This window comes from Rhopilema esculentum, chromosome 18 (assembly GCF_057945365.1).
Source record: "Rhopilema esculentum isolate cy_ngs chromosome 18, ASM5794536v1, whole genome shotgun sequence".
Lineage (NCBI taxonomy): Eukaryota > Metazoa > Cnidaria > Scyphozoa > Rhizostomeae > Rhizostomatidae > Rhopilema > Rhopilema esculentum.
The window spans coordinates 7,917,787-7,943,414 of NC_142832.1; the positions used below are offsets into that span (position 1 = coordinate 7,917,787).

Genomic DNA, 25,628 nt, shown 5'->3' on the forward strand with positions numbered 1-25,628 from the left:
TCGTCCCGCCAGCAACTTTCTACTGGCCCGCATTTCTTGCAGGGGCCGATAAAGGGAGTGCGATACCCTGTTTGTACTCAGCCTGTAACATTTTGCAACAATTATAACGTATTAACATTTCTGTAGCAGTTGAACTTTCAAAGCATGGCTAGCACTAAAGTATGAACTTTGAAACAGACACGCATGAAAGCAAAATATAAGAGTATTTATATTTTAACCACACCCTTTAAGAGTGACACACGCTCTTGGCTGAGATATGGCCGCTTGAGCACAAGCTCATGCCCCATCAAACCTCTGTAATTTGGTCTTGGTTCATGACTTTATGGACCAGGCCAGAATAACAGTAATCCGTTAGCAAACTTGATATCTTTCATTGGCCATATCTCGCCCAATTTGGAACATATCTAACTAATTTTGCACATTAAGAGGTATTTTATGCCGTTCTTTCAGATTATGCGGCCAAATTTAAGAAATTCTGAAAATAGGTCTTCGGTACTCTATTGTATTTACTGTGTTTTTTGTCCCATATACGTCATGGCGTCGCAAACCCCGAGATGGTCTATTAAGGCAAAATAAAGTAACTTTTTGGTACCACACGTAATCAAAAAGAGGTCCAAAAATAAATAACTTTGAGGCCTTGAGGCGTATATTCCTTATAAAAATGTTTTCGACGTTACAAGAATAAGTCTTGGAGTCAACCTGCAAATGATCTTTATTTGGGAAGCACATGGAAACACTTAATATCATCAAGTCCATAGATTTATATCTAAAGGAATATGGTGTTACAGATACTTTGGTTTGAACAGAGCCATTGCCGTGCCGAATTTCCGTTACTGTCACTCTGTATCGGAAATTGTTTTGCATGCCTTGAAAAACCTGCAGAATTACGCTGATAGCAGTCACACTGCTGCTTTGAAGCACTTCAAATCTTTAAATAATCTCTTCACATCTTTGAAACTCACCGACTGTGAAAAATTTTTGATCAGGCTCAAATAATAGAGGAAACACTTACAAAAATCCTCTAGACCTTTCAGAGACCAAATTCAAGATGCACATTCAAGCATTTTACATTGTTGTTTTTTTCCTTTTCAGAGCTTAGTTTTTTTATTTTACCTTTTGTAATTATTTCCTTTTAGATACAATATTAAATTTTGTATGTTTTTGCCAAGGCTTCCTTTAGAAGGATTTTTGTAGACGGATCTGCCGTTTATAAAGAATACAGAATGTCTGTTTACAGAAAGAGAGCAGCCCTAAGAATAAGGATCAGACCCATAGGCTCACCTGCTAAGTGATTACACCTTGAAAATCAATCAATTGTAACATCTTCATCGCTAGTCTCGAGAGACAAATCAATCAAAATCACTTCTTAAATCATTAGAACCAACCAACGAATCAAATGAATCATAGTTTAATCGACTCAGAGCGAATTGACTTAAAAACGAATAAACAATTGGAAAAGGTACGTACGGTTTCCTAGCAGTATTTGAAACGGGTTCGTAAGTGTCAATTGTGAACAAAAAGCTAGACAAAAATAAAACATTAGAAGCGATGGTGCTCAGATTGAATGCAACAGGTCAATCTGAATTAATAACGTACAGGTATTCAAACATCCCTATGAAAAAGCTTGGTGTGCTTATGAATTCAGATCAATTCTACAGCAATAGATGAAACGCAAAACCGAAATATCTACGCCGCTTTAGATGCCGTTGTTTGGGTCCTTTTTAGCCCGAGTCGTTCTGGAAAAGCAGCTTGGAGTTTTGCTGACGAAAAGAAGTAAGTTCATTAAGAGTGGTTATAAATGGGAAAATTATTATGCAAGAAGGTTTATCTAGCATCAGGCAAAAAAACGGTTTTTTGAACGTAAAATGTCTTGGTGGGCATAATTGACCATTTTCGTCTCCGAATTAGTTTACTGAAATTATTTTAATTTCAACATTCAGTTTTCAAATTTGGTTTTGGTATCTTCAAAGCTCTTTAAAATATCAAAGTTAAATCATTTACGCCTATTTAGGCAAATTGTTATCCTCAGCTATGTTTACAATAAGATTGTGAACAATTTTTTTGCGGTACAGAATTTGAAAATGGTATTGAAATGTATTAAAACCTGTTCTCAGTTTCAGCCCAGGGGCGCTAAGGACATCAGATGAGGAAAAAGGTTTTGCTTACAGACAATATATAATGAAAGGATAAATCTAACTCAAATGATTCCAACTTAGCTTAAACGAGTGGACAAAAGTTAATCGAAGTATACGACACAAAAGGCCCTTAGTTTGTGCAAAAATATCAGAAGCATAAGAAACAAATTGGGATTTACACGTTTAGGACATTTCCATTTGAACATCGTACGCTAAAAATTGGGCATTTATTCGTCTATCAATTTGTTTCAGGAAAACTTGAAGATGGGAATCAGAGCTGTGAAAGATAAAAAAGATAAAGAAGCAAAACAGAAAACTAGAAAAGTTGTAGTTGAATTCTTGGTGCATTTTTTGTTTACAATTGTGAGGTACGGTATTCAGAGTGCGGTCTTAATCGATGGGCTAGCTTTTGACTCCCGAATTCGATTAAACCTAGGCCAAGTGTCGTTGCAACATGGCATCAACACAACAAAAACTGTATATTATTGCACAAAACATTGGTGGAAAGCAGATTATATCTCTCAACAAATAAACTTCTATCGTGGAGTTACATATACATACGGATTTGTTGTTGTGCTCTCGGCCGTAATTGCCATTATACATATTTTTGTCTGGCTACTCTTATTATGCCGTACTCAGAAGGACCCTGATTATCCTGAAACAGATGGAAAGAATCTAGTCACGTTTGTACGGATAAAATTGTGCTTCATAGAAAACATTGTGCATGACATACCATTATCGGTGTTGGCAATTAGTGTGTTCGTGTCTCGTGTTGGTGCAAACGGTTTAGCTTGCCTCTTATGCACTGTCGGAACTGATTGTACTGAAAAGGAACAACTTCTTCGCATGATCTCCCCCGCAGCTGCAGCCGTCGCGGCGTCTCTTTGCGTCATCAGCCTTACCACAGCATGGAGAGGCATAAGCGTCTTCTTTAAATGGAGCTACACCAAGGAATGCCCACTTGTCACGGTTCGCGGCTGTGCGTCAGTATTCGCTGGACTTATTTATGCAGTTCTAATCTTAACACCTGCCTTTTTTGCTATCAAATACCAACTCTTTTCGTTGGCTGTTGTTGCTAAAAGCGTCGGTGAACTCGTTGGACTGGTCGATAAACTCCTGATTGTAGGAGTCATTGCTTGGGTTCTCGTTCTCTCTGTCTTGTGTTGTTGTCCTTTAATCAGGGCTATCAGTTAACAGCCAGATTGCTCACTTAATACCACAAATGGTATGAAAATATATGCATCATTGGCGGGATTTATCCGTATTCATAATAAAATTTATAGTGACTGATGGAAATAGAGGTAAAGATTTACAAAACCTAATCTAGAAATTGGGTAGATAAGTCATTCTTCATGCAGCAAGTGTTTCCTTAATAATGGACGTTTATGAGAAACATTTCATTTTTTCAAAAGGATCGTTTTTACAACGTTCGACGTTCGGTGGAATGTTTAACGTTCAAGAATTGAAAACATTCCTTAATGAAATGCAGCCTTCTAATAGGCATTATCGTAAAGTGCCTTATAAAAAAGATGCCATAAAAACGAATGTATATATATTTGAAATGCATGTTTGTCATTCAACTCTATGCATTGTTGCCATAAATACAGAATATACAGGTCAACAGTGTCTCTATACGAAGTGTATCTGTAAAATGCGTGAATACGAGTAGAGTCTTAGAGCTGATGAATCTCCTTTGAATTAATGACTGCAGTAAAACATCAAAATCCAGGTATAAAATCTACTTTTGGCAATTGTAAAAAGTTTTACTTTTTTATCTTTCTTGCCATTCCCATCCATTTTGCATACGTTTCAGAGTCCATTATTGCTTGAATGCTTAGAGTGTTACCCTTCTCATAATCAGTGCTCAGCACCGTTGCATGATGATGCAGCCAACTAAAAGAAGCAAATGACACGCCGGGCACAAAATATACAAAAGCAGTTTTAACAGATTGAAGCAAATAGGAAAGCATAAACCATTTAATATAGAACTTCTTTAACTGCAGATGACTTTTAAGGTTGTCTATTCACCAGTAATCATCACCACATTATACATCTTTATTCCTAAGCAGTTACTCATATACACATTAATATCCTGCAGTTATTCTAATACAGCATAAAATTGCGATACAAGACAAAGCATTTCAACTTCAGGCACCAGGGATCTGCTCATAAAACAGACAGGGAGAGCCTTGTGAAATGGGTAACAAAAATTTATCCCAATGACCTGCTTTTTATCTCTATTTCATATAGGCACTTTTAAATTCCACTACCCCAATTAGCTGAAGACAGGGGGTGGCTGTCCCTACGGCCCCCATGCTGTATGCATTCTTGCCAGATACAATGCCAACAGTTTCACTTCCACAAATCACAATCAAATACAAAAGAAACATTTAGTTATAAGAAACTGATTATTGATAAATTATCCAAATTAAGCGTGTGTGGTTCTATCAATGGCCTTCTTCTCCATATTTCAATACCTTGAAAAAGGCTAAGCTTGGCTTTATGGTAAACCAGACATCAGATCAATTCTCTGATGAAGCACTGTATGCCGGGGCAAAATATCAGTATTCGTTTAATTTAATTAATTTCGAAAATTCATCTCATTGGATTCTCGTCGTCGTTTTGCTTTGTTTCTAGATTTTATCGTCAGATCAATATAATGGGAGAAACCCCTACCTTAAGAGTGGTCCTTGAGGGTCAACTTCAAGTGAATATATCCTCCTTTCTGTGGCATCAAAAACTTTGTTTTCAACAACAAATTTTAAGTCCTCTATTCCATTTCCCTTTAATGCAGACACAGGGACACTATCATTGTCCTCATCTGGTTGTGAATTTGCTCCTTCCCTGAGGGTACAATAAGTAAGGCTGCTAAGTTTTCAAAATGTAATTAACTTCGAAAAATGTCAAATGGCAACAAATTCTATTTCTGAGTCGAGCATAGTGGAGACATTGTGCATGCAGGACAAAAAACATATATTTAATAGAGCCTTCCATGGAAAGGTGTGCGATCGCACTCGCAAGCGCTGGTACATGCCTCCCCACACTGATAAGTGCATTTAATTGCACGCCTGTTTTATAATTATTCGACTTTTTTACCAAGGCGCTGGAAAATAATCAGATGATAAAAAAACAAGAAATTGTGTTTCAGCGGTCTTGTCCACCGTACTGGGTCACCATAATTATTTTGAAGAGCTGTTGCGACGACACTTGTATGAAATAAAACACGGACCAAATTACCATAGCATCAAGGCTAGTAGCAGTCCGGTAAATTTCATCCTTACCTCTAGAGCTGCAGAAACCATTATTATACGACAAAATGCATTCATTTTCTAGTCCAGTGCTCGTAAAAACTAACTCGAGTTTTACTATAGACATGTCTTAGCATATACATGTTTCTAAAATACCATTTTCGAATAGTAAATTAAGTTGAATCTTTACAAATGGCTTCCAGTTTTGACTAGACTTTGAATAAAACACAACTTGTGTGGTATTTCCTCTGATCTACACTCTTAACTTTTGTGTCTTCAGCAAAGAAAAGTAAAGGAGTCACAAAAGAGCTCTCCACACTCCTGAATGTTCAATGGTTACACTTGAAAACAGAACGACAAGGCTCTGGATTTAAAGAGAGGGAAATCTGTAATATAACTGCTCTGGTTCAAGAGTTTGCACTGAAAAGTTTCGTGCCGTTTTCAAATCGTGCTTTCTTTCAAAATTGTTTTCATATCTCTTTTGATGAAACACGCTTGAAAGTGGGGAGTAAACATATTTTAAGGGTTTAATGAAGGCTGCCGCCATGGCTGGTGGCAAGAGGGATTGCCCTGAAACTGCATCTAAAATATTTTCAACATCAGTTTAGACTTTGTAAAGACCCCATTGCCACCAGAAATATTAATTTTTGCGTATAAGAACTGAAGAAATGACTTAAGAATCCATGTACCATGTTATTAAACCTTTGTAGAAAACACCAATAGCACTCCATCAAACGACCGTGACAGCCTAGGGGTACAGAATGCCACGCTTGTGCTAATTTATTCCCAGGAAGGCCTGTATCCTTAAAAACAACTTTAGCATTACCTTGCTAGAGGAATTTTAAAATAAAATGCTTTTACTAGTGTTCTCTAACAGCATTTTTGATACAGATAAATTTCACATTTTGAAATGCTTTGTGTATTGGCAAGAGTTACCCTAGCCATGAAAGTTTTCCAATCTATATTTTTCAAATGCCTGAGAAAAAGCCTCTTATGTTTACAATGGTTTATATTTATTTTCAATGCAAAATATCCATACTGCGGGTTATACTAATAATACGCTATCAGTACAATACAAAGATGCAAAAACCATTGGTTCTCTATATTCAATACCTTAAATCAGCTTTATTATGAACCTCCACCATGTTTTGCAATAAGTTGGCATCAACCTCAAGATTTTGCAGTACCTGCATGACACTCTGCTTCTGAAGCTCATATTCTGGATTTGTCATATCACGCACATGCACAAGCAATGTCTATTAAAGATAAATGCCTTAAGTCACATAATTACACCTTTGAGACATTTTAATAGTAAGACAGTTTCAAGCATACAGTAATAAATTATGCACCTTCAGGTAAACAAAGATCTGCTCCCAGAAACAGTATAACATATCATATTTGAATATAAAAAATGTTTCGAAAAAAGAACAAACAAAACAAAAAACACTCACAAATACTTTGATTGACCAATTCAGTTTTCAGTCCTTTTCGTGAGCAAAATTACGCGTGTGTGGCAAATCGCACATGTAAACAAATTTGCGCGTGCGATCGCACTTGTAAGAAAATTTGAAGTACAAACCTGATAAAATTGGTAAAAGGAAAAAGCCACTCGAATACGCGCAAGAGCAAAACTCAATTAATCAATACATAACAGATTTTGTTGCCCTTAGCAGCCATCTTTTAAAAGTCGTCGTAACTCTCCAAAGTTACAAGAGCAAGTAAAAATTGTTTCCAACAGCTACTTGCTTTCAGGGCCTAATTACGTTTTGACAGGAAATCAGTTATTACACTTAACATGCTAATGGCGACTTAGCTGAAAGACGAGACGCTAAGTTGAATGGAGCACTCAGTCAAAAGCCAAACATCACTTCCGAAAATTGGAAAAATCATATTGTGGTCAAAAGTGCGAATCAAGTAACAAGGGAAAGGATAAGCAATCATGAGACCATGGGAAATTGATGTTAAAGGGCCTCTCCAGCAAAAAAAAAAAAATTTTTTAATGACTTAAAAGTTAGCATCTGGTGCGTGTATTATGACAAAGTCATTGTTTTTGAAAAATTCCAATTAGTTTAGAAGTTGTAAGGCTTTAAAGTTGCACCTTTCCGAGAAAAAAAACGACAAAAGCCGAATCAGTTTGGTGACATTCTGACGTCACAATGTGCGGCTCTCGTTCGCCATGAATTTCGTATATCTTCCACCGAAGCGTGAAGGAGTCATGGTCACGCGTTGATAACTGCATCCAGCTCCAGTTCCTGTTCCAGCTCTTCCCTCGCGTATAATTAATCGAAATTGTCACTTCAGTTGTTCTCCAGAAACGATGAACAACTAAAGGCTTCAGAATTGGTGTCTGAAATGCTCAAACTAAAAGCTGGCGGAACAGAACTGAAAGTACCATCACTTGCAGTGTTCAATTTGCGAATCGCCGTCGCTCGATTCGGTTTGAGGCGAGACTATCCGAAATACACTGTGACGTCAAAATTGCGTCACAGTGTCACCAAAACAAAAATTTTTGTCGGTTAATTCAATTAAATTATCGAAATGCAAGAGCTTATATCTCACAAACTGTAAAAAAATATCGAAAAACAAATAACGAATTCGTGATCAGCAGGCTCAACTTCTTTATAAAAATTGCCAATAAAATGCAAGTGCAAAATTTGGCTGGAGAGGCCCTTTAACAGAAAACTGCAAAAACACCTGTTTGCGCGTGTGGTCAAAAGCACGCGCAATTTAACTTGCGCGTGTGCAGGCGTGTGCGCGTGCGATCGCACGCGCTAAACGAAAAGGACTGAGTTTTCATTGGACACTGTGGTTCTCATTGTTAAAGATGTAAAAAGAATTCTTCAGTTCAGAGGTATTGCTATCTAACCTACTAATGACTGGAAAAGCTATGGGTAAAATCTCCAAAGAGGCCTCTCTGAAATCTTATTTCCTTTAGAATTGGCTTGGAAATGACAATCCTTATTGAGTTTGAATTAAAATTTATGATAAGGCAGACTCTTCCATCTTTTAGCAATCCACTACAAATATCTTAATATTTATAACAAAAAAGAAAACTTACAGAGTTTTTAACATCTTCAAGTGTGGCTGAAAATGACTGAATAAGCTCATGTGGTAGATCCGATATAAAACCAACTGTATCAATATATATAACCCCAAGACCACAGGGTAGTTTTCCTCTATGAGCAGTTGTATCAAGTGTAGCAAATAGCCTGTCTTCAGGCTCTAGTTTTGCATCTCCAGACATCGCCCTTGCTAATGTTGTTTTACCTGGAAAGAAAAACAAAGCCTGATTAGAAATTAAAATAATGTGGGAAATCAGCCTCTTATTAGGTAAAAACTGATGCATGTTCTTGCTTGGAGGAAAATCAATTTTCAGAGATGGTTTTAGAGAACCACCACTATCTACCAAAGGGATTAGGCAAATGATAACAGTTTTACAGTTTGTTGAAGGTATTTTGAGGACGCAAAGAAGCTATGCTTATCAAGCGATGTTTTTTACCTTCCTCTTGACAGGCCAGAGCTGGTGACTCTCCTTCCTAAACCATTACCACTTGCCAAAACCATAACTATCTATCAAGGGGTTTGGCAAACGAGGGTAGGATGCATGTCATCCAATCGATCAAGGATTCTTATCATTTCAATGATTAAGCTGCAAGGTATTGCTACACTGGCAACATTCCACTTGGAGTTGTCAGTGACAGGAAACAGGCCTAGCTGTATGACTTCTAGAAGGAGAGTAGTTTAATCTCCTTATAAAAGGCAAGAAGGTGACTTTGAAATTGTTTAGTGTTTTTTCCAATAAGTTTTTTTCTGACAGTTATACATTCTTAGAGCTACAGTTTACACTTATTACATAGAGAAAGTATAACAGAATGAGAACTATGTTAACATCGCCAAGTTTGAAAAAACAACTTGTTTGGTTAAATGAAAACCTCAGCACCTAAAACAAAAGTAAAATAAAAAAATTTAGCAAATTCTCACTAACTCAATAAGAGTCTCTCTTTTCTTCTTTGTAAATCATTGGACAGATTCCCCTTCCTTTGCTGAGAAGTGAAGGTTTTCATGACCACAGACGCCCAAAATGAGGGATTGGGCCATTTTAAAAAATTGGATATATGGCAAAACTGCCCCATTTCAAATTGTTAACAATAGGGGGCCAAACACACATTTGGAATGGTCATATCCATCACTAAAAACATGGCATTTTCAAAACAAGGTTTGTTAACTTTATTTTAACATTAATCACATGTAATCTGCCATGTAATAATTCATTTGCTTCACATAGACAGAACACAAGGCATATAATTATTCTATCATGCTGACTTCTAGGTGGGTGACTCATGGCTTGCCTAAAGCACATAATAAGGCCCAACAAAGTTGTGGCTGATCAGGTCAGGCAAAATATTTGCATAGAAGCTTGGTGTTTTCCATCATAAGTGGAATGCCAGGAATGACACCCTAACCAACACTTGAGAATGTCAAAAATTGATTATTATGTATCTCAAGTTGCTGTCAGATATACATTTTGCTCCCTAGATAATGTTACTTTGAACATATCAAGATAAAAGTACATATATAATATAAACTCTGTACTTGAAAACAACTAATATTGAATTAAAAAGTCATTAATATAAACAAAATACTACCTGCATTTGTGTAGCCAATCAATGCAATCTGTGGCACATGCTTATTAACTCTCTCTGTCCTATTCTGCTTTCTTTGGTTTTCAATATGCCTCAGCTCTTTTCGAATCTTTGCTTCTTTTTCATTCAACAGCCTTCTTTTCATTTCCAGATGAGTCTCCCCACTTCCTCCAACTGACATTGTACCTCCCCGCTGTTGGTCATAAGTAACATTGTCCGAAGATAAATGCCACCTAAAACCATAATTCACATGAATGCCTATCAAAATTCTAATGATAAAGAAAAATGTTAGACAAAGAATGGGAAAAAACCAAGTATCTGAAACAGAATTTCTTGATAGATATGTTTTAAGCAAGATAGATTGCAAATAGATTGCAAATAGATTTGACAGTTTCACAAGACAGCAATAGATTTTTCAAAATTAATGCAAGCTACATTCTAATCACCGTTTTTGACTTTGCTTTTGGCACTTCAGCATAACATACAAAACAGGTACAACATTATCATCAAAAAAGTATTAAACACTTGAATCATTTACATATGACCCAGTTGTCTGCAGATAATTCCTATTGCCAACTTTTCCATTGAGGAAATTAAGCAACTTATGTGATGGTCCCTTGATTCAGTGTCCAGATAGCAGAGCTGTCATGTGCTAGGTTCGGCGATAGTTGGGCTCAGGGGAAAGCTTGAGTCATAGATCTGTTTATCTCGTCATTCCAATCATCCAATTGCATTTTCTCTACAGATATCATTGCAAGAAGATTCAAGAAAATCAGTCCATACAGACATGTCCTTTGATAACTTCTCAGCCCTAATGCAGTTTCGCACCTCTTTGAAGTTGATCCTTACCTGGGTAAACCCTATACTTATGTATTTAACCACACGTTGAGAGGTGCAAAACTGCAATAGCACCAACTTCTTGTTGTTTTCAACTGCAGTTCTCTGTAGATTAGTAGATTAGTTGACAAAAATTCCCTTTTCTCAAACCATGATCATGTTATAAATATAATCTACTTTTAACTGACATGCTGCATGGTTTTTTTACATTAGGCTCAATCTTAATCAAGCATTTACCTCTCGTATATTAGTTCAGCAAGTTTGACTTGCAACTTTGCTTCTTTTGTTTTTGCCCTTTCTTTGAATATTTCCAAAACAATTTTGTACCTGTCGTACACTGAACACTTAAAAGCTTCCTCCAAATGACTTGTTTGCCTGCGACTAAGCTTTCCAACATTGATAAAAACGCCTGTCAATTTATTACTGTGCCTTAAATGCCCGATTTTATTTTGCAACTCTTTTAGTTTTCCTGATCCGAAATAATGTTTTGCATTGATCTCATGCATTGACTCAATCTGCCCTTCCTGGACTTTCCAGTTGGTAACAGTTTGGACAAGGGCTGCAGCCTCGTCAAGGCGGCTGTTTACAGCCTTACTGAGAAACCGCCCTTTGCCCCATTTGAAATCTGGCTGAATGATAAAGACATGCTCTTCCTTAAGCGATCTTTTAAAAGTGTCTTCAAAGATGTCCAGCTCGGCCACTCCTTTTCCCAGTGTCTCCTCCTGAGTTTGGCTTGTGGGTAGATCGTTAATTCCATCGCTGTTTGAAGAAAACCTTCGAAAGTATACAGCATTGTGTCTTCTAGTGTAGTTGCTATTGCTTCTCGTGCATCCAAAAATACCAAGTTTCTGAAGGCTTATCAGCTGTAGCCTTTGACGAGCTTGTCTAGCGCCATGAAGAAGAAAGGGAAGAGGTAACATTGTAGAGATGAACTGGCCTAAATGTGACGCGAGTTTGTTGTGGTTGTTGTTGCTGTAGCTGTAGGCCGCTGCGAATGAGGTGGCCGCTGTCGCACGTTTTTTCTTCGTCAACTTAAAAAATTGGAAACCCATTTATTTTTTCTTTTTCTTGGTTTTCATAAGTTAGGTATAAAACTAATCTCTAACTTAGACAAATGCATCCTCATTCATAGAACATGCAATGCAACAACAATCGACATTGCAAAATCATTTATCCCCCAGGGATGATGTCTTGACTCCTTGCTTTTTTGACCTTGCTTTTTATATTTCACAAAAACATACGAAACAAGTATAACTTTATCGTCACAAAAGAAACCAAACGCTTGAGTCGTTAACATATGGCCAAGCTATTTGCAGATAATTAATATCGCCAACTATTTCGACGAGGAAATTAAGCAACTGGTTTGCTAGTCCCTTGATTGAACATCCAGGTAGCAGAGCTGTCATGTGCTAGGTTTTTCATGGGCCCTAGCATGTTGCCCTATTTGGCACTTCCATGTAAACAAAAAGTCTTTTACTTCTTGGAACAGCACGTTGAAAAAAGTTCTAAAGACCTATCTTTATGCATCCACGTTGACAGATGAATAGTTACCTTGTTTCCTCTTCTTGCAACTCCATGAAAATCGCTACTGACCAATGTTCACCGATAATAGACCAACAGTAATGAGATGAATACTTTCCTTCGAAGAGGATTTTTAAGAAACTGTAAATAAATTGCAAAGCTGGTATTTTCTTTGATTTTCATAATTCTCCGAGTTTTTAAGTAGTCCAACTATTCAAATTGAAACTTCAAGCTTGTTTAATTTTTAATGGTATCTTGGAATGATTGATGGGGAACATAAAAGAAGCTATGTCTGCCAAAAATCAAGATTAAAACCCCCAACAGGGCTGTTTAATTGTCCGTTTACTGCATGCATCATTCCAAAAATTCTCCATAGAACGTAATGCAATTACGTCTGTGTGGCAAACATGACACCATAGAAAGAGAGAATTTGTGTTTTCGGCTCATATTTTCCTATTTTGTGCAATCAATTTCCAATTTTCGACATCTAGTTGAACAATTCCATTAATTAACAACAGTTTCCGATTTCCTATATCCTGCTATTGGCTTACCGTTATGTCGATGATCTATTTGAATAGGCAACATCCAGTCACGAGGAAGCTATTCTAAAAGGAGTAATTACTTAACCAACTCTTGTTTGACTAAGGTGGAGGTGATCTAAAAAAATGATAGAGTCCATTAATGAGAGGTAACACGTAAATCGTTCAATTACGGTACGATAACAAAGAAAATCAACTTTTATTGACCAAGACAGCATGCCGTTAATTTCCTAGGCAGGTGCGTACCAAAATCGTTCTATTGCATCTGCTGCACTCAAGTGTATGTTGTCTTTCGCGAACTGAATCTATTCATTCATTTCATACATTGCATTGAAAAGGCATTGCACTCCTTATCGAGACCTGTCAGTTTTACTTCGCTATCAACATTTTTGAAGGCAGCGCTGTGAAGATATAAGCCAGTTTGTGATCCGTAGCTGATTTTCAGATTTTTTGCTCTTTTCAGTTTGAAAGAACCAAATGTAAAAGGTATGATATGAAATTGAAAATACGAATCAACGAGAAATGCATATCAATCATAACTAAGCCATTTGTGGAGGGAATGACATGCCTTTGCTTAGCAAATGAAGGAACTCAGATTAAGTTGCATTTATCGATCATCAAAGCCATTTGGTTTGAATTCTGATTCTTTAAATTCGCGTTTTGCTTTTGTTATTGGAAAGAAAACTTTTCTAACAGATTGGAGTTGCTAAGTATAATTTTGTTTGCAAAATTTCTCTCCATTTAAACTTTATTCATAACCCAATCTTCCCTCATCAGTTATACTGGCAAACCACCAGTCTGCAATAAAGTGTTTTTGTGTTTGTAGGAAAAAACTTGCCTCGTTCTCGTTTCAGCGGGAATGGGCCATCTGCACTAAGTCCATTTGCAATTACAAGTGGCCTCAATGCAAACCGCTCAGTAAATTTCATAATAGAAACCACGGTCAATTTCTTAGACGGTCCACTTTCATCTACACAAGACTATTTTCTTTTCAATTATTGATGAGATAAAAGAAAGAGACGGACAGATATTTCGTAGCTGATTTCAGGCAAAATGAGCGGAGAGATGGGAACAAGTTTGGTTTCCGATTCGCGTGGACAAACTCCTGCTAAATCGTACGACAGAAAAGCTCAAACAACTAGGTTTTATGGTGTCGGCTTTTTGAGAGGTAAAATGAAAGATCAAGATATTCAAGCATATCTTGACAACAAAGAAAGTGGTACCAGCATATTGTGCGACACATATGGAATGTCTTTATGTATGCTGCTTGCCTTGTCTATAATAGCGGTAACATTGGGTATGTCTTTGGCACTGGCTGGTCATTTTACACCTAAGAAAAGACTTGAAAGTCTTGTTGGAGGAAACCAAACTGGTCATGAGAATATTCAGACTGTCTTGCGGTATAACCACATGCTAGAGTCATTCGTCCTCTCCGGAATAGTTTTATTGGCCATAGGAATAATCCTTTTTGTTGTGTTAATGGTGGCCCCGTTCTGTTCAAACTACGATGTTTCTATCAAGACCAAAGAAGGCTACAATTTGGCGCCTTATTCTGATGTCGAAGAAAAAGTTGTAACAGAGAAGAAGATGGAAGGAAATCACATATCGGTTGCCATGGAAAAGACCGATTCTTCACCTGCTAGAATTTTTGCAACAATGCATCAACAACTGAAGCCGACAGATGACCAAGGGGATTATGATTTACCATAAAATCTTCATTGCATCGTTGGCAGCTAATAGGTAATTCCTGCAATTAACCATCCAATAGAATTCATTTTAATGGGTTTAGTTGTGCAGTGCGCAAGTATAGGGTTAATGTACTGTCGAGTTGTCTAATGATAGAATACCTCTTGGTAACAAGCAACCTACAAAGTTCTGAATATCTTTATAAACGCTCGCTAAGATAATAACAAAATAACCAAAGTTTGATTGCTGTACATTTCTATAACCAGATTTGAATTAAGTATCAACGAGTGAAAAGATAGGATTGAAACAAGGATTTCTTTTGTGTCTTTATTTGCAACAAAGATACGCACCGCTAGAAGTAATTCCACTCCAGCACCTGTTTTTTGATATTTCAAACCAGCATGCGCGTTTTGAAAGAGATTGCACGCTGTTTAACAGTTTCATGGAAATAATCCGCCATTAATAATTAAACAGTATACTAGACATCATAAATTATTCTTCAATCCTTTTCTTAAGTAGTAGGGTAGGTTTAAGGGTTGAGATTTGACAAAAAATAGCGATCAGTGTAACACTTCCATTGCATTTAGTTACATTAACAGATTGAAACGACGCTCAGAAGAGTTAGTCAATAATCTATCAATGACACGAAGAAAATCTTGAGTAAAAATTATTTGAAGCACCAGATTTTCATGACGAAGTTCCTTTTGTGCTTATTTCTAATCAAAAATGATGTCCAATAGATTTAATTCTAGAATTCCAAAAAATCGATACCGTAATGAGGGGGAATTGGGGAGCATCAGAACTTTGCAAACCCGGACGGAAGTTTGAAAAAACCCGGAGCCTGGACTAAAATTTTGAAAAGTAAATATTCGAAACCCGAAATCTCGCACGTTTTCAAGAAAAAGACCCAAAACCAAGTGAGCAAAATTTGTGAGACCCGAAACCTGTTAGATTCTAAAGAACCCTTCTGTGCTATGCTCAGAATTTGTCGTTAAAGAATATCTTCACGCATTTTCAATATGAAACTGTCTATAGGGAGCCGAACATACGATGACCCAAAATTTAGAAGAATACGTAGTGAACAACCTCGTCCTTAAAATAGTCTGCCTGAAAATCAATTTTTTAACGATAGGATGTAAAAGATTCTTTTCGATCTATTTCCTGTTCAAACGAGATTAAATGTTATCTTGTACGCTTTTTCTAAGACTATTCTCTGTTTTTGAAGAAATCTTTAAGAAGCCAAATGTACACGAATAAAAAAATTAAAATCTGAGTACTTACTCTGATCTTAGTTTTTTATAAAAATTCCGTGCATATTGCCAAAAAATTGTCAATTAAGTCGTTGACAACTCTGATCTCACTCCTGTTTTCTATTTCAAAATTAAAGCGATTACCGATTCATAATTTTATCCTCAAAACTAACATTTTCCCTAGGATTGATACTTAGGCCAAAGTCAAATATTAATTTATATATGTAAGTAGCCAAGAATGTAAGGATTCAGTTTATTTTAGGGCTAAAAAGTTAGTATTGTTTTTGAAGAAGTAAATAAGTATATTAGGGTAGGTTTGTTGGAGGCTTTTGCACAACCGGAATGTATATTGGCAGTTGTCTTGAGAAATTGACTATGCTTTGTATTTTCATGCAGTACGATATTAGGCCGGTTCTTCGTATTATAGTTGCAAAGCGTGCCGGTTGCGCAAAAGCCTTTGATGTTTAAGATACTCGTCAAATTTTAAATGGGACTAGAAAATGTATTAGAGTCGGGGTAGTATGTAGATATAGTTATGAAATAAAATTGTCTAATGCCGTTTAATGATTATACAGAGTAAACTGGTTATTTGTAAATTTGGGACTTTATAAACAAACATTTTTTGTTCCGTAACATGAAAATAAGAAATATATTTCATTTTTTATCATTGGAATCTGTTGGTATTGATATGACGCAATAGGATCTTGGCAAAATGGCTTTTTAAGTTAATTCGGAAGCAAAAAGCCTGCCTTAAATGCATATTACTTATTTAACAGAAATATTCTAAATCGATAGCAATTTCTAATCCTACTTGCATATACAGTTTAAGTATCAATACAAACTTCTGACAAAGCACTTGTTCATATTAATAAAAACTCACGCTTTGTTAGAATTGATAGAAAAGCAGGAGGATTCTAAGATGCATCTCCGAGTTGCCTGAGGGTCGCATTAAGCATGAAACTTGGATTTGTAACTTTAATTGCGATATCATCCACAAATAATTAATCTTTCATCTAGAAACAGATCATTACTTAAGTCCTTGAAAAATCGATAGGAAATGACTGAAAAAGACATATCGTGGTATAGAATGAGCAAAATCATGTTGACTCACTTGCGAGAAAACGTAACACAATGTCGCGATTTCTGCCACCCCCTTTCCAAATCTAACCACCCTGGACGAATGGTAAGGCAGAAGAAGGTAAAAGAAAACGAAAGATAGCTGGCAAAATCTGAGGGTTTAAGGTGTTAAAGCTTTTAAAATAGCTTGGATTACCTGTTAAGACGAGAAGAATGGGATCTAGAGAAACAAATTTATTGAAATCCTTTAATTTCGTAATAAATTTTCTCCTTTAGAGAAATTAAGGGAAACTTGCAGAGCTACTATGTGCGGGTTTTTTCACCCCATGCCTAGCTAAATTCATGATATTTGCTGGTTGAGGATAAGGAAATACGCAAACTAACCTCATGTCATATGTCTTGATAACTTGGACGGTGTAAGGTTTCTGCTCCTAACAGAATTCATATTTTGTTTGCATTATCTATTGGTCTTTTAAGTTATGAAAATACATTCTCGCAATTTCTGATGTTTCGGCACTCAAGTTTGTCAGAGCAATTTATGCAATTTCGACAAAGAGGCGATCATTGACTCCAGAACACAAGGTTTTAACGAGTAGCGAATGTTTTTTGTCAAAAATATCCCTGCTTTTAGACCTTTGATCGCAAGATCGTCCAGTTTATTTTGCTATTTTTATCATCTGGCCACCGCAAACACAATTTTGGTTTGATATAAAGACGGGAAATCTTATCCGCGCTGATCTGTAAAATAAAAATTGCATAAAGGTCTACAGTTATTCGCTCACTTGCTGCCTCGTTTTGAAAAGAATTCGAGCGGGTCTCATTGTTAGAAGCCCACAAAACTTTAAGTATGAAAAATTTCTTAGTTTTGATTAGAATTGAGAATTCAATGTTTTTCAAAAGTTTCTTAAATTTTGAGTGGTAGAAAGTTGTTAAAATGCAAGAAATTCACTTCGAAGTTATTTTGCCGAATAGAGACCATCTACTGGCCGGAACATATGGCTTGCCAATGAAAAGAATTTGATGGTTAAATAGGGAAATATTACTCCCATAAAAATTTATAATATCTACAGTTGGAGTTGATATATTGAGTTTGATAGACGATGTTAATTCAAACAATAATGACCAAATGAGGATAAAAAGGCATATATTATCGTTTAGAGATTGGCGATGGCGATAAATGGAGGAACCGAAAGGCTTAATCTAAACTGACTTGTGCTGTCAAATTTCATTTTCGGTTTTCAACCTTTTCATTGACAGTTGGCATAAATAATCTTTAAAGAAGTTAAAAGTGAAAGCGTGTACAACTTTTTAAGTCTCTGATGAGAAGTGTGTTTCCGTCGCTATGAAATTTCTATTTCTCATAGAATGTCCGTCCAAAGACAGAGGCCAATAAAACGAGAGAAACAATGCTGAACGGTTAAGGAAATGCAGAACACATTTATTTATTTTGCTATGGTGACTTAAGATCAGCCCATCCTGTTTACCATTTTATAAACAAAGTTAAGACCTCTCTTATACAAAAACATGGAAGCTTTAAAAATATTTTGCTACTTCTTTCATCACTTTTTACATATCCAGAATCTCTTTTCATTATTTCTAAAATGTTGTGGTCATAAATATTTTCCTGTAGAACAACGATGATCAAAATGACTTTGAGTTAAGCTTGGACATCAAGTTATGTCCAGCTATCAAAGTAATTAGTTTTAACGATTAGGTTTCTGGATGTTGTCGGAGGTTACTTCGCAGGGCTTTGTCCATGACTCTATCAGTCAACTGTGCTCAAAGCTCTATCACGACCTTCTTTGCTTAAGACTCTGAAATTAGCTATCCGCGATTATGCAAAACACAATAATACAGAATTTTAGTTATCGTGATATTGGTAGAAGTGGACCTTTAAAGCCTCTTCTGTCTCCTAAATTGAAGGGCGAAGGTTTCATAGCGGATGTCCTGCAAACCTCAGTTGAAAATTAATCACTATTTCATGACACATCAGAATGTTTGATCCATTTGATCTAATATAAAGGCGAACATGCGTTGGTTCAACAGTAGCATAACTGGACAATGGGCGTCCTGGTGATGTCGTTTTCTGTGTTTGGGATTTGATCGTGAGCAGGGTTTATTAATATTGTTGCCGATTTTGTTGATTAAGATTTTGATTGCGATTGGTGGTGCTGAATATGATTTGCAGAAATAATGATGATGGCTGAGCTAATCCAGTCAAGGGTCCATATGTTTGGCTATGATTGATTGTGATTAGGATTGACAAGATTGTGATTGGGATTCAGTACCTCCAGGATTCACATTATGATAAGATTCAATATGACTAGGATTTATCATGATTGATTATGTCTTGGTTTCATTAAGGTTACCATCGACAATGAGAGCTGGTTGCGTTCAGAGTTGAAGGTACTATTGCATAACATTTTTCACATTTTCGTAAATGTTAGAGCAACTCAACGTCAAAACGTCACAAATTCTCAAACACAATTATTTTTACATCAAAGCAGACAATCAAGTTGATACAACTTGGATAATCAAAGCAGTAAACAATGCACACTTTTTAAAAAAACTTGTTATGAAAATGGTTTGTAATTGCCAACGCTTTTAGTCTATCCAAAATCTAGTCTTGTATGACAGAAGTGACAAGACAAGACTTTATCAGCTAGTTTAAATTTACTGCAAGTGATTGGAAAACACAAGATAAGGGGATTATGATCTAGCTGATAAGTGTTGCGTTGCTTTGATAGAACACGACAAAATTTGATAGTTGCAGGGTTTAATGAATTGCTTTGGAGGTAGCTTTTATCAAAAGGTGGCTTTCAAGGTTTTGGCTGGCCTAAGTTGAAATGATGAAAAGGAATTCCAAACTCTTCACCTTCGAATTTGACCGATTCTAAACAATGTCTACCATAGACAAGTGAACATGAAAATAAGTATGAACTGAAGCTTGTAATGACGAAGTGATTTAAGAAAGCAATGCTGTACATTAACTTTTAATCATGAAATTTGTAAGCCTTTAAAATTTGTTGTAAATTGTTTTTTTTAAACGAACCATAAAGGAAACCTAAGCGTGACTTGATTGGTTATTTTTTGTGAACGGATAGTAATGGCTCTCAGCATTTCTAAATTGTTGATCATCAGCCCAAGTTTGCGACTAAAATGGCCTGTTGACCTCTGCTGCATTTTGGTTAAGTTGCTACAGCTGCATGATTTCTTGGCGATGATTGTCCATATTAACAATAATAATGCTTGTATTTACATATTGGTGGCTAAAGTAATTAACTATTTAGGTACACAACAAAAAGTAGGATGAAAACATCGCAATAGAAAAGGAGACAGATACATCGGTACGAAGAAGGTTGATAAACAGCTGTCAATCAAAGTCAAGAATAATTAACCATACGTTTGTCGGAAATACTACAAAGAAAGAGACATTGAAATGCATGATTAAAATACTATTAGTGAATGATATGATTAGGGCTTTGTCCCTACATAATAAAACCACTTTGATCTCCTAGTATGTAAATACCCGAAGAAAGAAGGACCAAAGAATGTTATAGTCGGAATCAAGTATTTGGATTAATATCGAAGAGAAGGCAGAACTGACAGGTTCGAGTAAATCAGACCTTAACTAGAAACGCCACTGAAGTGTTGCCTTTTTATCAATGGAGTTAATCAGTGTCCGAAGGAAGCTGGAGCTGGTTTTTGTCGCCATTTTGCTATTCTATATGGGAAGTTACATAAATGGAGCTCGCAGAACGAAGGTACAGTAAACAAATACGCTTCGCAACTTTGTTTGTGAAATTCTAATCACAAATCAAACTGCTCCCACAAGTAAGATACAAATCTTGGTTGTTTCAAAATTTCTCATGTTTACATCTACAAAGCATCCTTGTTCTTTCAGCAAAAATTGTGTCGTTTCCTTAACAAAATTCAAAGTAAATTTTTTAGTATAAGAGAGATCGATATGAACATCCAGTGAAAATCAAATCTGCGCCAAGATCTGATTTGTGCAACTTGCTTTTCTGCTTTACCGGGAAGTTAATATCAAACAAACAATTTTTTTATGTTCAAATATCAAGCGCTTGATCAAAATCAATGAATCATTGCAATAGGTTTAGATAAAATGTCTAGACTAAAGGATCGTATAAGATAAAGAAGCTGCTCTATCTTGATTGGGATTTCCAGAAAACCCTTGCAATCAACGTGTGTCGAAGTTTCCAATTTTAATGCGAGTGTCTTTCTTGGGGTTCTGCAATAATATTTCTACTGGCTGAATTGTATTTACTGTGAATTCTTGGTATTCTTTGTAGGCCTCTTTATTTGTTTTTTTTCTGTCACTGTCTAGAGTAGCTGAAAGCGTGAACAAGTTTCGTAACAAAATTAAAAGTTAACTGAAAAGCTAGCTGGCGATTCTTGTCTCGAAGTCTTGACATTTATTGACCTTGTATCGCGAGTTCCTTATGTTTGGTCTTTTTCGCCATAATTTAGAGTCGTTAAGAAAATCTGTTGCTTTTTCCTTGTTAAGAATAATCTGTATATTTTTATCTCTGGTTCGGCGTTGAAGTTTCACAAACCACTGTGGGTGATTTCAATGCGCTGTACCTAAAAGCAAGAAATTGGTTATAGTAAAAATTTGCCTTGCATGTCCGAACATGAAGACCCGCTGTATTGAACTAGCAACAGAGAAGAGGAAACGTCAATGACACACGAACACCCCTGGCTTAAGTTTCCAATACGAGGACTTCATAGGCCTCCATAGAATCGAATTTCCGTGAAACACCATGAGCCCAAGTATTTTAATTACGCTGACACGAAAAAAAGAAGCGCATTTGGTCAAGTTTTGATCCCATCAAATAGAATTTGTTATCAAGATAATGTCGGTTCATAATTGGTATTCTCGTTTCGATTGTCCTCGCTGATCAAGATAGCTTTAAATCATTCTGATTCGTAAGGCGATCCTCTTCTTAAAACCTTTCATTTGGGGTGGTTTAGCTGCAAACTGAGGATTTGTCAGATCACTTCAATCCTACCTGGTTATATTGGTAATGACTGAAAAGTATATGATTATCAGAAAGGAATTTCGTCTTGACTCGACAACAGGGAGAAATTTAACATCTCTTTATTGCTCTTCTTTTAGGTCCGTTTGAGAGGCCCGCCAGGAATGCCCGGTCTCCCGGGACCCAAGGTAAAATATCTTCCGAACTATTTGCATTAGAGAACCTACAAGAATCTTGAGTCTGCTATCAATGATTATTTTGAGCCAGGCCTTTGAATCAAGGCTTTTGAATATATATTGTCAATGATAAATTCTGTTTCAGACCGTTGAATCACTTAGTGTCGTCTGCTAACGCTTTGTGGTTTAAAAGCCAACCCTGGGTAAAAATTTATATTGCCACTACCGGGTCACCCAACATTTTCTGTATACCCCTCAGGACCCCTTTATAAGTGTATCTAGCAAGCTTGAGCAAGAAAATATGGTTAAGTTGGTATTGATCATGAACCCTAGTAAAATTGTAACAATTTTGATTTACATTCGATGGAGCGATTTGAAGCTTTAATTTGTGAGGATCTCATCTGAAAGAAGCTAAGAAAGGCTCAATTATAAGCAACTCACAACCTCCTATACTATTTGCAGGAAAGAAATAATGTTAGAATTAATATAATAATCAATAGAGTTCCAAAGTGATGACGTCACGAAAATGTAATTCTAGAATTTCAATCCCATAATCTGAAAGTGCATCAAGAAATACTGTTTAATTTGCAAAATCAGTTAAGGGTATAACGAATTGCCTTAGATATTCACAAGGTCACAAGGGAGGAAGCTCTTGCCCCATCAAACCTGGGTAATTTGGTTTTGGTTCATAACTTTATGACCCTATCATATGGTCATATCGCACCCGATCATTTTTGACACATTGAACTGATTTTGTATATAAAGGATTATTTCACGGTGTTCAGTCAAAGTTGTGCTCATAAAAACGCCAATGTATTGTTTGCCTTCAAGAAAATACGTCGTACTAAAAATCGGCTTGAGGTTTCTTTCCTTTAACCAACAGAAGCGTAGCATAATGTCCAGGACCTTTAATGAAAATAACAGTTCTTTGTCGGCTTTCCAATTAAACCAAGCTTTCTCGCTATATTCAATTGCGGGAAATTCATACTATCGACCCGCAAGTTAAAATTGGTATCTTTTTACCAGTAAATTCATTCTGTCAACACATGAGATGCTTTGCCTTTCGCTTTCGAGTTCAGTTACTCATTATGTTGGTTATCTTTGCTTATGTTCAATTACTTAAAATAGACATACCTGGTGCAACTATATTTAAGAAGGGCAGCTGTCTCTCCATGGCCAATGTCTCCTGTTCTTTTCACAGTAAAAAGCAAGATTAAAAATACGATAATGAGAACAGGAAACCAACATTAGATTGGAATTTGGGTCAAAATTAAATAAAAATAATCATTTTGTTAGCGGTTTCTTTTCCGAATCAATTCTTTCAAGCTAACATCAAAATTTTCCATTACATGTTATCAAAGTTGCTTGAGAAATGAGTTATTGTAAATATCTTTAACAACAAAAGTTTAAATCAATTAATCAGCCAACCGAATCACAAAATTCTCGCTCTCAACCAGAAACAGAACAGGGACAAAAGGGAATAGGGGCAAAAGGGGCTTGAGTCAATATCATATATTGCCACTGTGAAGGCAGCATCTAATTTTTATTGATATTTCAATTTATTCTATTCATAATTTAGGGCAAACGTGGGTGGATAGGGCAACCTGGTAGGCCCGGAAAAGTCGGAGAAGTAAGTTCCTTTTATTACATTTTTTGAAACCATTTCTACATCAATTTTTATGAGTCTTTTTTATTTCGCAGCCTATTATTAGTCTTATGCTTTCATTAATTTCAGCCTATTAATAGATTGAGGTAATCCGTAAAGATCATGTAAGGAATTCAATTTGAAACTTATCTTCACTTTGACGTTGAATCTCTGTGTTTTTGCTTTTACCTGTGATTGGTAATAGCATCAAATGTTCATAATATTTCAAGCTTAAATTCTGTAATTAGCTGAGGAAGCATTTCATTTTATACCCCACAGCCTGGTCCATCTGGGCGGCGAGGCACTCAAGGAATCCAAGGAATAGAAGGTCTAAAAGGTTATCAGGTTTGTGTGATTAAGCTTTTCTTCCAAGTTCAGCGTTAATCGCATTGAAGGTGACGACTCACAGAATTGTCTTGTAAACTTACGCAAAGAAGGATCTCTATACCAGGCTTCTTTAGCTACTGTATTTTGAAACCATTCATTGTTTGCTCTTTTATTGTATATTTGTTTTCTTTAAATCTAGTGTTTATGACTTGCCTTTTTTTAGGGACAAATTGGAGCAGATGGTAGAGCCGGACCAGCTGGACCACCGTTTTCATGTTCCAAGTACTACAAGCAAATAGACTGTGCCGTTGGTCTTACTGGCTACTCAGGACCCTTTGGGCCTTCAGGGGACAAGGGAAAGCTTGGTCCAAGAGGTCACAAAGGGGAAATGGGACACGAGGGTTCAGTTGGCAGGAAGGGTAAAAGAGGTCGCTCGGGACGACCAGGATCCAGAGGGCTGCTGACAGAAATTGAATGCAGAACAGGGCGAACCAGATTCATGAAGCCAATGCGATTCAAAAAGGGAAGACATTCCTTTGGGTGTAATGAGACGAATATTGAATTCTTAAAGGGCTTCGAGATTGAAGCAAATGGTGAAAAAATAAGATACAAATATAGATGCTGTTGGTTTATAAATGTTTTTAGGTAACGCAAAGAGATCCTGCAAAGTAATTCTCAAGCCATGCGAGATTCAGTATTTCAAACGACGGTCTACTCGATAAAATATAATCCACCTTTCTCTGTCCGTTTGCAATATTATGTTGTAGGCTGTGTTTTTGTCCTTGTCTCAACCTATAACTCGTTTTATTTTGTCATTAGGATTGGACATCCCTATACGGTAGCAGGAATCTGAAGGTTTTCACTTAAATTTAATGAGTGAAGTTCGGGGAACATGTTTGCTTTTTTAATACATAAACCGATATTTTTATTATATAAAGCAATTTTTCTAGTATACCATGTCATAAATATATTTTGTCTCTGCCTATTCTGAAATAAGACGTAGATAATCATGTCCGATTATCGTTCTTTCAAATCTCTTGAATTGCACTGGATTTTCAAACGAATGGGGCTTAAATTAGGCCACAACTCTGACTTCCTCAAAATAATGATTTTAGTGGCACTGAGTCCAGCCACCATCAATTAACTTATGCTTCACAATTTAACAAACTATAGCTCTGCGTGCATCTGCTATTGGTCATATTCAAACATTTCCTCACTCATTTTCCTTAGGGTTCTACGCCACGCAAAAAGAAAGTGAAATGGTCCGTTTTATTGGTAGCAGGGCCTAGGACCTGTGCATACGGGTGTCTTTGAAATATGATACGTAAAATGTCACATGCAGTCCAGCAGTTCCCGCATGTGATCAGGCCTTTCTTCGAATCCATGCAATTCATGGGATTTAGGGACAAAATAAATAGAATCAGCCTTGTAAGGCCAAACAGACTCCCCTATAAAGAGGTACACTTTTCAACCGAATTGGATTAAGGCCGGAACATTGTGGTTTAGAGCAGCGATACGTTGGTCGAGTTTCGTTTAATCCTTTG

At 36.5% G+C, this 25,628-nt stretch overlaps 3 protein-coding genes across 5 annotated transcripts; 2 read left to right on the forward strand and 1 right to left on the reverse strand.

The window, feature by feature from the left end:
• Positions 1–2,399: 2,399 nt before the first annotated feature.
• On the forward strand, positions 2,400–3,909 carry LOC135681019 (uncharacterized). The gene has a single exon (XM_065195272.2). It carries the CDS (start codon positions 2,400–2,402, stop codon positions 3,327–3,329), a length of 930 nt encoding a protein of 309 aa, XP_065051344.2. The 3' UTR covers positions 3,330–3,909.
• On the reverse strand, positions 2,658–11,930 carry LOC135681018 (putative GTP-binding protein 6). The gene is made up of 7 exons (XM_065195271.2): positions 11,101–11,930; positions 10,030–10,259; positions 8,442–8,650; positions 6,497–6,639; positions 4,812–4,979; positions 3,903–4,028; positions 2,658–2,790 (listed from the first exon to the last, which is right to left on the reverse strand). The coding sequence occupies exons 1-7, from the start codon at positions 11,913–11,915 to the stop codon at positions 2,760–2,762; spliced, it is 1,722 nt and encodes a 573-aa protein (XP_065051343.2). The 5' UTR covers positions 11,916–11,930; the 3' UTR covers positions 2,658–2,759.
• Positions 11,931–13,050: 1,120 nt separating this feature from the next.
• Positions 13,051–25,036, forward strand: LOC135681020 (uncharacterized). Of its 3 annotated transcripts, XM_089113816.1 has the most exons (6): positions 18,829–19,342; positions 20,455–20,700; positions 22,077–22,124; positions 23,692–23,742; positions 24,037–24,102; positions 24,308–25,036. In XM_089113816.1, the coding sequence occupies exons 2-6, from the start codon at positions 20,602–20,604 to the stop codon at positions 24,731–24,733; spliced, it is 690 nt and encodes a 229-aa protein (XP_088969942.1). In that variant the 5' UTR covers positions 18,829–19,342; positions 20,455–20,601; the 3' UTR covers positions 24,734–25,036. The 3 variants fall into 3 exon arrangements, 2 of the variants coding, with proteins under 2 accessions (XP_088969942.1, XP_088969943.1); XM_089113817.1 differs by lacking the exon at positions 18,829–19,342 and having other exon boundaries at positions 19,973–20,700; XR_016144889.1 differs by lacking the exons at positions 22,077–22,124; positions 23,692–23,742; positions 24,037–24,102; positions 24,308–25,036 and adding an exon at positions 13,051–13,409 and having other exon boundaries at positions 13,750–19,342; positions 20,455–20,604.
• Positions 25,037–25,628: the final 592 nt, after the last annotated feature.